Source organism: Amia ocellicauda, chromosome 19, assembly GCF_036373705.1.
Source record: "Amia ocellicauda isolate fAmiCal2 chromosome 19, fAmiCal2.hap1, whole genome shotgun sequence".
In the NCBI taxonomy this organism is placed as follows: domain Eukaryota; kingdom Metazoa; phylum Chordata; class Actinopteri; order Amiiformes; family Amiidae; genus Amia; species Amia ocellicauda.
Window position 1 is genome coordinate 23,194,672 of NC_089868.1, and position 11,972 is coordinate 23,206,643.

Here is an 11,972-nt window from a genome sequence, read left to right on the forward strand (position 1 = left end):
CCGCCATTAGAGAAGTCGGGACCCGAACATCTGTCTGCCTCCACCGCTGTCCAGCAGCCTGAGTGTCTGATGCCGCTGGGAGCTGAGCCGAGTGTCTCTCCTGCAAAAAATAACTTCATAACTGTTCTTGTGACGGGATCCGTCATCAGCACCTCGCTCACACCAGCAGCAGCAGACATAGAGAGATCCTATAGGATGCCTGCAGAAATCCGAGTAAAGACTCCTTTTCAAGCAATTAGTTACATTGTACTTATCAAGATTTTACGTTTACGAATGCATTTTCAGTTAAACATATTCATAATGATACGATCTCCTGTAGCAATGTGTCATCTTTAATCTTGCCTATTTTTATTATTTTCGTTAGAGAAGTACACAGTATTTTGTCTGGATCTACTTGTAGCAAAACATCCCAAACTGTCTGTGCTCAATCTGTTGATTAAAGGTTTTAAAAACTGGGTTCAGGGTTTTTGTCTTGTTTTATAATGCTGTTGATAAAGGTAGATCTTTCAAGAGGGAACTATTAATCAAAGCTCATTCGCATGTGAAGCAACATGCACTATATTGTTAAGAAATGTATTTTTGCATGCCCCAAAAAAATGGTAACTGATCAACTATTTCCATTTATTATATACCCAGTGGTACATTATTTTCTGGAGGTAAAGCACTCTGTTTCTATTGGAACAAATAGGGGCACACCCTTTTCTTGATAAATGCAGGCTGGTGTTTGTCAGTTTGGCAATAGCATGGCTTTCATGGGTGGGGCAGTGAAAGCATAGTAACGTCTCAGAGTTCAACTTGTTTGACTGGATTGCTGTCCAGTGCTAGCCTACTGCAAGAAATGTACAATTCGACATTGTATGCGTCTGTATCACCTCACCTGCAAGTGTTAAGCTGAAGTTTTTATATTTTGTGTCAGCGCAAAAAATACATACAAGGTTATAAGTAATACAATTCGAATAATTCACATTTTACATTTTGAATTGAAGTAGTAGATTATACTGAATGCTTCCTGTAATATGACAGGACTCTAGGTTTAAGAATTCAGATTGAAATGATGTGAACTCATTCCCTTCAATTTAACAATGCATAGAGACCTGGGATCTGTGGTGAGGGAGAGATGAGTCTGTTCAACACTGTCAGTGCTTTAACACCAAGGTAACACTGCATTTATCACCTCCAGGTTATATTAAGTATGTGTTAAACACTATTTAAAGCTGCTTACACAGACAGCGATAGTCCTAGAATTTGGTTACATAAAAATTAGGAAGACAATGCTGATGACCCATGCAGTTCTGTATACACTCACCTAAAGGATTATTAGGAACACCATACTAATACTGTGTTTGACCCCCTTTCGCCTTCAGAACTGCCTTAATTCTACGTGGCATTGATTCAACAAGGTGCTGAAAGCATTCTTTAGAAATGTTGGCCCATATTGATAGGATAGCATCTTGCAGTTGATGGAGAGTTGTGGGATGCACATCCAGGGCACGAAGCTCCCGTTCCACCACATCCCAAAGATGCTCTATTGGATTGAGATCTGGTGACTGTGGGGGCCAGTTTAGTACAGTGAACTCATTGTCATGTTCAAGAAACCAATTTGAAATGATTGGACCTTTGTGACATGGTGCATTATCCTGCTGGAAGTAGCCATCAGAGGATGGGTACATGGTGGTCATAAAGGCATGGACATGGTCAGAAACAATGCACAGGTAGGCCGTGGCATTTAAACGATGCCCAATTGGCACTAAGGGGCCTAAAGTGTGCCAAGAAAACATCCCCCACACCATTACACCACCACCACCACCAGCCTGCACAGTGGTAACAAGGCATGATGGATCCATGTTCTCATTCTGTTTACGCCAAATTCTGACTCTACCATCTGAATGTCTCAACAGAAATCGAGACTCATCAGACCAGGCAACATTTTTCCAGTCTTCAACTGTCCAATTTTGGTGAGCTTGTGCAAATTGTAGCCTCTTTTTCCTATTTGTAGTGGAGATGAGTGGTACCCGGTGGGGTCTTCTGCTGTTGTAGCCCATCCGCCTCAAGGTTGTACGTGTTGTGGCTTCACAAATGCTTTGCTGCATACCTCGGTTGTAACGAGTGGTTATTTCAGTCAAAGTTGCCCTTCTATCAGCTTGAATCAGTCGGCCCATTCTCCTCTGACCTCTAGCATCAACAAGGCATTTTCGCCCACAGGACTGCCACATACTGGATGTTTTTCCCTTTTCACACCATTCTTTGTAAACCCTAGAAATGGTTGTGCGTGAAAATCCCAGTAACTGAGCAGATTGTGAAATACTCAGACCGGCCCGTCTGGCACCAATAACCATGCCATGCTCAAAATTGCTTAAATCACCTTTCTTTCCCATTCAGACATTCAGTTTGGAGTTCAGGAAAATTGTCTTGACCAGGACCACACCCCTAAATGCATTGAAGCAACTGCCATGTGACTGGTTGGTTAGATAATTGCATTAATGAGAAATTGAACAGGTGTTCCTAATAATCCTTTAGGTGAGTGTATATATATAATGCACAGGAACAGGAACTGGCTGCTGTGTTGCTCTACAATGTATCTGTCATGTTACTGTAAATGTATGCTTTTGCTCCATACTATACTCTATCATATATTACCATGTTTTTATCATAGTACTGCACACTACACTTTTAAGCTGCTTCATACCACACGTTGTCTTTGCCTTATTGGGCTTGTACTTGCATATATTAAATACAGTGCATTGTGGAGTCAAATCTACATCTGTGACAGTTGCATTTAAAGCTAAAAACTGGAGCCAGTGAAAACTATAATAATAGAAATCATACAACTCTGTATGATATAATACTAATATGAAATTATCCAATAGCTAATGTAGGTCAGTCTGAATAATAAGACATCTAGTATTGTGCCATCAAAGATTGCCATAAATACACTCATTACATCTTGTCAATTAAAAAAAGGCTGGAAACAAAACCATCACCTTACTGAGGGTGCTCCATTATATCTGTATTTAGCTTATTCCCATTCAGAAAGAAATACAATAAATCAATGACAGGATTAAGTCATTGCAAATTGGGCTTCCCGATTATTTTCGAATAGGCAGATCACATGTATCCACTAATACCTTCTAACGAGATCAGCTTTATTTAAACATGTGTGTCACATTTTCACTAACAGGTTGAAGTCATGCAATGTAAACAAAGCAGCATGAGGGACCGTATTTATATTGCAAACAAAAGGCCTCTGGCATAAACCTCTCTGACTGTCTGACAACAAGCTGCGTGAGATAAACGTTGATGCTTTATTATATATTTTTAAAACCTGCAATGCCAATATCATCCTAATCCGTTGTAAAATAATGGAAAAGCATGGTAAATGTGATGTGCATGCTGAATGTTGTGTGATCTGAATTGCACGAGGTTGGGGGATGCTAATGCAGCACACTGACAGTAACATGCTCCCATACTTTCAGTTTACAAACAGCATGCCATGCTAAACTACTCGTTAAAATGCCCAGACGGCCTCCTTTCGAGAACAGAAACAAGCGCTTTAGTTGCAGGGCGCACCTGGGACTTGTAGTTCTTCCGCTCTGGCGACCTCCACGTTAACCCGAGCCCGGCCTCTGCGGGAAAACTACAACCCCCACCCCGCCCCGCGCCTCAAGTCCCGGATGTCTATCGCGCCGGAAGAGAAGAAGGTCTCTTTCCCGGCCATCTTGTGGCAACATCCAGCGAGCTGTTCGCTTCAAGCCTCGTAGAATCGGAGGAGAATCCCGCTGAAGGGGCGCCATCATGCCCGGACATCTGCAAGAAGGCTTCGGCTGCGTCGTAACCAATCGGTTCGACCAGCTATTAGACGACGAGACCGACCCGTTCGAGGTTTTGAAGGCGGCCGAGAACAAGAAGAAGGACGGGGCCGCCACCGGTACCGCCAAGACGGCTGCCCAGGCCGCCAAGCAGCCGAAGAAGGAGTCGCAGAAGGACAGGAAGAACCCGCTCTTCGACAAGAAGGAGGAAACACAGGCCCCCGTGCCCCTGAAGAAAGAAGGCGAGTATTTTCCCTCCTCCCTCAGGGGCCGCCTGGACTGCGTATCATCCCAGAACATGGAAGACGGGGGTGCCGTGTAAATGTGACTGCGTAGCCCCCTCCCCCCAGCGAGGTCAACAACATGGATCCTGCGCCGGCCGCGCAGAGGGCACTGCCATGCTGCACGCCTGAGGGAGAAGGGAGGCGTGTGGGGCCGAGCATGTCCACCCTCTCCCGGCGCAGGCATTGTCTGGCCTGGCAGGAGGCTCCGTTGGCCAGGGCGCGGAGGGCGATGCGTTAAAAGAGCGGGGCGGGAGAGGAACGCGATCGTCCGGCCTGCGGTGCAAAGTGGTCCCCAAACCCCCGTGCGGGAGAGGGTCTGTGGGGCGGGAGAGGGTCTGGGGTGGCGGAGGGCCTGACGCCGCCGCTGCTGCTAACCTCGTGGTGGGAGTTTGGGGCAGGGCGGGCGAGCGAGCTGTCACCCTCCGTGCAATCACTGGCGGTGGGCTGCTCATTATCCGAGGCGTGGGGCCCGGCCTGGGTGTGTTTAAATAACAACAACGCAGGGAGGAAAGCGTCGTTGCGGGTTGACGGCCGGGGAAGTGCACGCAGATCCCGCCGCAGCGTGCATCCTCTCCGGCGCGGGGCGTGGGGTGGGGGGGCGGTGTGCACGCAGGTCTCGCGCCTGTCCGTGTGCGGGAGGGTGCCGCTCGCACGTGCTCTGTGTTTCCGCACTCGGGTGTGCGGGGCAGCGGCACGTGCGTGTAACGGGGAGGGAGTGGATGTGCGGCCGCGGTGGAGTCATTGTGCTGTCGGTGTGGAGATCGCCCGAGCTGGGGGGTGAGGGTGAGCCGGGGCCTGTTTGTGTTGCCATTTCGGCACCCTCGCCTGCTGTGCGTTTCTTGTTCCGGTTATGCGGGGTGAGTAAAGCGTGTTCCCAATTTAGGCGAAATTTAGAGTCCAATTGGGTAATACACGAGGAGCCCTAACAGGTGCACATCTGAGCCGACAGCTGCCGGAGTGGCTTGTGCTGCATAAGGTCTTTTTTTTGGTGGGGGGAGGGGGAAGGGAAGGGGACGGCCACCATTTAAAACGCCAAACTCGTGTTTTATTCGAATGCGTAGATCTAGAACGCCCGGGTCGCTTTAAATGGTTCTATTTATCTACGTTCCTTCCGCGCCGTGACGTCACGCGTGTATCCCGTTTCGGTACATAATTCAATCGCTTTCACTCGCGCAGACGTTGTGTGGTTTCGTGTGGCAACGGACGTCTGTGGTTGCAGTGCAGTTTCATATTTTTTTTTCCTCTACTACCCAATTCATATGCAAACACGTGCATGTGCTGTGCAGTGACTGGAGCGCTTGCAACCTCTGCGAGTCTGGGTTGTGTGCAAAATAAAGTGCTGTTGAAACGGTGCATGCTGGTGTCTCATGGAAGAATTGTGTGAGTCACTGGTGCATGCATTGGCTGTATAAAATGCTTTGGTGTGCCATTACCACTGAATATATGGATATGGTGGAGTTAAATTTAGATTTTCCAGAATTTGAAAAGGGGGAACACAAGTTTCTTTTGAATCACCCTTAACGTGTTTTCTGCTTGTGTGCTATAATATCAGTGTGTACTCTTTGCTTGTAGTCTAAATGAACCGTATTTTGTTGTTTTCATAATGTACCTGTTCTTTATTAGTCCATTTACATTTAAGAGTATAAAAATAAAGCTGTGCCAGTGAATGAACACTGAATGGAGTCCTCTGCCCGGCTCACCAGCTGTCTTTCTATTTCAGGTATCAGGAGAGTTGGCCGCCGGCCGGAGCAGCAGCAGCAGCAGCAGACCCCACACCAGGGACAGCAGCCCCCGCAGCAGGGCTTCCAGCAGCAGGGTCAAGGAGAGGGCAGGCCTGGAGACCGGCGGCCGGACAGGCGGCCCCCTCGTGAGCGGCGCTTCGAGAAGCCCACTGAGGAGAAGCCCGAGGGCGGGGAGTTCTCTGTGGAGAAGTAAGATAAAGGGAATTAGATAAAGCATATGGGGGTTAGAGATTGGCACAGTCGTGCCGGTTTTAATTTAATAAACTTAGAGACTAGACAGCATGAGCTTTTTAAGTCCTTACCCGTTTGTTTATCAATTTTAAAGTGTGTGCTTTGTGGTTAGTTTAAATTATTTTCAAGGGTTTTGGTGACTAAGCCCAAGTTTTTAGTTCCATGCTATTCCAGGTGTGGATAACTTCCTCTTATTTAGATTGACTTGATAACTATTTTGTCCCATTTGTTGAAGTTCTTTCGCAGCTCTTGGTAAATTTAGCACCAGCGGTTTAACAGATGCTCCTCAATTTGACTGCTAGTGAAAACTTTTTGTTGAAAGCCCTGTATTCTTTTTCATAGGGATTTGCCAGTTTTGTGAGCTTCGGTTTATGCAGGTAAAAACGCTATCAAGGGGTCACTTGGCAATTTTAAGCCCCACGGTGCTGTGGAAGGTCACTGCAGTCCTAAGGTTGAGGGTTCACGTGGTGTTTTATAAAAACAAAACCGTTAAAACAATTTATTAAAAATATTACCAGACTCTCAGAATAAAACCCCTTCACTCATCAGTTAACTGGTGATACATGTCTAATATACTGTATCACATGGGCATAGTTTACACTGAGGGTTGGCCTTCAGAGTCTCATCTTTAACTTTGTCACACAAAGGTAATTTCTACTCTGGCAGAACAATTCTCCCTCGAAGTTCTTCTCGTTCCAAGACAGGTGTGTTTCTGTTGTGTTGTGTTGTCTGGGTAAATCTGGGCTTCCCAAAGAGGTTCAGTCTGTTGCGTGTCACTGTCATACTGAGAGACACCCTTCTCCTTCAGGTCTGTGGGTGACCGGCCTCTGCGGGGGCGTGGTGGTGGACGTGGGGGCCGCGGCGGCCGGGGGCGTGGCATGGGCCGCAGCGACGGCTTCGACTCTCGTGGCAAGCGTGAATTCGACCGACACAGCGGAAGCGACCGATCGTAAGTGATTCGTAATGCGTTCGGTTTCTGTTCACGACGTATTTTTTAGCTATTGTTTGTTTTTGTACGTCCGTGCTTTTTGTCGTGTCAAAGCTAAGTTGGGGTTTGCTTTTGTTTCAGCAGCCTGAAAGCCGAAGAAAAGCGTGGCGGGAGTGGATCTCACAACTGGGGCACCGTAAAGGACGAACTGAGGTTGGTTAATGACATCATAACTTTCTGTGTACCTTTTTAGATTTCGTACAATTCCGCCATCCAGTGTTTTTGCCCTAATTGGAAAATTTCAGATTTACGAAAAATGTACGTTCGATACGTACAAGTACGCAAAAAATGTAGTTACGCAATGGAATCCTTGCTTACATCAGGGAACGTGTGTGTGTCCTGTATGTGTAAGATTGTGTATTTGTGTATTGCTGTGGTATAGATGTGCAGAATGTCAGTTTAATCCTGTTAATTTATGAATCCTAGCGAGATTGATCAATCCACCGTGACCGAGGAAACTCCCGAGGGAGAGGAACACCCCGTGGCCGACTCTGAAAACAAGTGAGTAGGGGGACAGAAGCACATTTTTTAAACTGGAAGTGTTTGAAACAGTCATTTGCAGCAATATGCCTCAAAATTAAAACCTTGGCCGAGGCTAGTAAAAGCAAGAGTAGATATTTCTACCCAGGTGGTCAGGCGTGTGCTTTAGAACTAGAGCCCGACCGATTACAAGTTTTTTGGGTCTGATACCGATAATTGGGAAGCTAAAATTTCCCGATTACAGATATATCTGCCCATACTTACTTTTTTGTTAGCATGCAAAACAGACATTTCCTAGCAGGGACCCCTCAAATCTCTCCCTGTCAGAGAAATTGTCAAATATTAAACGCATGCTAAACGTATTGCAATACGAATCGTAGCCAAAACACACATGTAAGATTTGACATTTTATAAATACCATGTATAGTTTGTTTTATCCAACATTATCTGAGACAGATATGAGACATTCACTCATTTTCTTCAGATGTTTCTCTGTGATCTGTGTTTGCTTTGGAGGCAGTTTTTGTTTGCTGATATCCATTCAACATCTTCAGCGAACATTTACTGTTTTTCTTTATTTCAATTTAACTTTTCAGTACAAATTTGCCTCCATGCCATAGTATTCAGTACAATTCAGTCATGATGAGAATAAACAATCAAAACCATGGATACTCAAATACAGCTTTCAACTTTCTGTTGGTTATGAAGGTGTTGGTGAAACATGCTTATTGGTTGATGAGCCTGTGTTTCTCAGTGGGTGTGTTTGTTTCACCGGCGCTCAGTAGTGTGGAGACACTGTGGAGTCGGAAGCTTCCAGAGAAAACGAAAGCACAATAACTGTTAAAGAAAGATAAATTTATAATAACGACTGTAAAACTAAACTTATTTGTTGTCTGAAGTCTGACGAAGGATTTTATGGTAATTTGAAAATCCTATTTAGCCAATAGTTTGAGAACATGTATCGGTGAAATATGCGCCGATACAGATATTTCTGTAAAAGGCAGATAATATCAGTACTCCAATACATCTGTTGGGCCCCATTTAGAACTAGTCCACCGCTCTGTGTGGCGTGTTTTATCCATACAACTCTCCCCAAGCTTTGCTCACGCCTCCCAACTCTTCCCACAGGGAGAACGAGGTGGAGGAGGTCAAAGAGGAAGGGCCCAAGGAGATGACTCTGGACGAATGGAAGGCCATGCAGGACAAGGAGCGCGCCAAGGTCGAGTTCAACATCCGCAAACCCAACGAGGGCACCGACGGCCAGTGGAAGAAAGGATACGTTTTGCACAAGTCCAAGAGCGAAGATGTAAGTGTCCTGCGTGTTTTCCTGATGAACTGTAGCAGTATTTTAAAAGTATTGATAGAGATTATAGCTGGTAACTGTATTCATCCTCTTTAGACGGCCCACTTTTAAATGTACAGTTCGAAGTCTTGTCCGAAAGCTATTTTATGTTAAAAATATACCAAAATAAATGCAGACTGAAAGGAAATGGTCAGTTTTAGTGAATTAAAGATTGAAGTGTAACCCAATCAGTGACTGGACAGGCCTGGGGCGTCTAACATTGATAGCAGATAAAAATGCATGAATATATTGTACAGGGTTCTCCAACATTGTTTGGCAGAAGATAGAATTTGTAAAAAATTCAGCCCATAAAACTTGTGTAATACTAATAAATGTCCAGATTGTTGATATCAAAAGGTGTTCTAAAGTAAATTGGCTCCTTTTGATGCCCTTTGATCTCATTGTCTCTGAAGAGCTGTTAGTTTAGGAGGAAATGTTCTGATTGGTGTGATGTCACTGAAAGCCATCCCTTCTCACGGCCTTTCTCTTTAACAAACAAACAGAGACCTGCTGGTACTTTAATCGACAGTGCAGAGACGGAACCCGAAGCACCTGCCTTCTACCAAAAGGTGCTTATGAACCCCCTTACCTTCACTTGCTTACCTGTCCGCAGCGGTTTCTGCGCTGTATATTTACATTTGAACTGTGTTTAGCGCTACTCTGCTGTGCTTTCCTGTTGTAACGCACATATATTGAATTATAAGCCCTATTTACACACACAAGGTTGCCTGGAATACAGGGAAATTGAATTAATCTTATTAATCCTGTTGAGTCGAGTCATTCACAGCTGTTACGTGAGCCTCGCTTGAGCAGTTAGGCTTCTGATTGATTCTACCAGGTTTCTCAATGCGGTACTACATCGGATCATCCTTGCGTAGTGCACATGTATGTATACACAGTGTTTGGCACATAAAATTAGGACAGCAGTATTAAGAAATGTGAATCTATTGATCTCTAGCAATAATATCCAAAGCTTAGCATTAAACGCGGTGTGCATATCTGATCTCTGGGTTTATCAGGTCATTCCCCCCTCAGAAGTGAAATAGTCACTACCCCCTCTTGAGAGAGTTCCTAGATTTTACTAACAGTCTGCTTCGCAGCAATAGGGGCCTTAATTGAAAGCAGCATGTTAATTTTTTCCCGTGTGCATATTAAGTGCTCTTATCTGAGCGAACGTCCCTTGCTTATGCTGAAGTGTGGTATTGAGACACTGTTGTCTGCATGTCCATGTTGGTGAATAGAGGTGTATGAAGATCCACTGATTAGGAAACGCATAACTTTTCTTGTGTGCGGTTCAGAAAGTCTCCCGCTCGCGCTGGTACAATAGGCAGTTTGCCCGGGTTGTTGCCAGGCATAGACCCATCCTTACACGGGAAGTGTGGACCGTGACTCTCTTCCTGTTCCACAGATGCATGAACCAAAACACCAAAATGAGCGTAGCAACTTCTGGTTGGTTTGGTGGCTACAGACAGTTGGCATCACCATAAGTGATCCATTTCTGCGTTGTGACTGTGGATAATCTGACTCTTCACGTCCCCAACGATCTCCCCTGCCTTGAATGTTTTCCAAGCTCCTGTGTTATAGGACAGATGGACGCGCACACACACACACACACACACGGTTCACATGAATTAGATATTTGCTAGACAAACTTTTAATGTCATCCTTCATAGATGTGTATAAATAAGCAGCCAGTTTCTCTGTACAGCTTCAGACTAACTGTGCATTCGGTCATTGATATCCAGTTAGAACTGACTAGCATGAAGGTGTGAAACATTCTAACGACATGCAACAATGTAACACAATTAAAACAAGCCCGGTGTTTGAATTCCCCACCAAAGCTTTAATTTTATCGGCAGCGACCCTAAACGCGGCAGTCTCTTAACATCAGACTGTTATTCCTGCTTTCGTTCGTCACTGTTGAGGTAAGAGCCAGCGGGAGGCGTGCCGTTGCGTAGGGGGCTTGTGGAGGTAAAATGTTGGAGAACCCTGGCGTTGTGGGATGGGGAAGTCTGACGCACACGCCCAGTTCTACATGCATTCGCAAACACACCCACACAAGCAAAGCCATGCGGAGAGTGAGGACTGTGTTTGATGTGCTTGAAGTTTGTCTGCGCTTCAGTAGCAGTGTGCCGCCGCGCTCTCGTGCGCTTCGGATCGACAGTGATTTAATTTTGTTTATGATCGCAATGCTGTGCCGCCGCTCTGAAACACGCAGTAACCCCCGTCTCCCGCCTCAGGCCCCGGCCGATGAAGCCTCCGGCGAACACCACTTCCGGAAACCGGCCAACGACATCACATCCCAGCTGGAGATCAACTTCGGAGACCTGGGCCGCCCTGGGCGTGGCCGCGGGGGACCCCGTGGTGGCCGAGGTCGTGGCGGTGCCGGGGGGGCCGCCGGCGCCACCAGGCCCGTGCGTGGGGGCCGGACTGACAAGGTGAATATCCCGACCCGAGACCGGAAATGGACGTTCTGTACCAAGCGGGCAGTTCAACCTCCGCACCGTCTGAGATCTCTGTCCTTCGGGGAAACGTGCCTCGGCTTTACTCGTGTTTTCCAATATGTTTGCCCACTTGAGTTTTCTTCAAGTCGTGATCTAGTTCTAACCCTTTCTTCCCCTCCTCCCGCAGCCTGGTGGCATCTCCGTTCCCAACGTGGATGATCCGGAGGCTTTCCCAGCCCTGGCTTAGAGAAGTCGCCGTCGGCCCAAACCTTAAGCCCTCCGCCGGGCCCTCCTCTACGAGGCTTGCATGCTTATGGATCCTTCAACTATAATAAAAAGAAAAAAAAAAACGAAAAGACTGTCATCCATACCATTCACACCTGAGGACTGAATTTTATCTGTTTTAAAAAAGAAAAGGAAAAAAAAAAAAGGAAAAAGGACTTCTCTTGCTACACAGAAGCAAAATATTGGTAGAAGGTTTTGTATTTAGAGAAATGGTAGCAGGGATGTTTTCATACAGTGATTTTTTTCAGAGATTATGCATTCTTCATGAATACTTTTTGTATTGCTGCTTGAAAATATGCATTTCCAAATATAGGTGTGAAGAGTGTGTATCAGTTAGTTAACTGTGTCCCCTGGCTTGCTTTTTTCCCCC

General features: G+C 45.9%; 1 protein-coding gene across 2 annotated transcripts; it reads left to right on the forward strand.

Moving 5' to 3' along the window:
• The first annotated feature begins 3,682 nt into the window (after positions 1–3,682).
• serbp1a (SERPINE1 mRNA binding protein 1a) lies at positions 3,683–11,755 on the forward strand. Of its 2 annotated transcripts, none has more exons than XM_066691758.1 (9): positions 3,683–4,048; positions 5,811–6,021; positions 6,872–7,012; positions 7,133–7,204; positions 7,478–7,552; positions 8,660–8,837; positions 9,377–9,442; positions 11,114–11,311; positions 11,505–11,755. In XM_066691758.1, the coding sequence occupies exons 1-9, from the start codon at positions 3,793–3,795 to the stop codon at positions 11,562–11,564; spliced, it is 1,257 nt and encodes a 418-aa protein (XP_066547855.1). In that variant the 5' UTR covers positions 3,683–3,792; the 3' UTR covers positions 11,565–11,755. The 2 variants fall into 2 exon arrangements, with proteins under 2 accessions (XP_066547855.1, XP_066547856.1); XM_066691759.1 differs by having other exon boundaries at positions 7,136–7,204.
• The last annotated feature ends 217 nt before the right edge of the window (positions 11,756–11,972 follow it).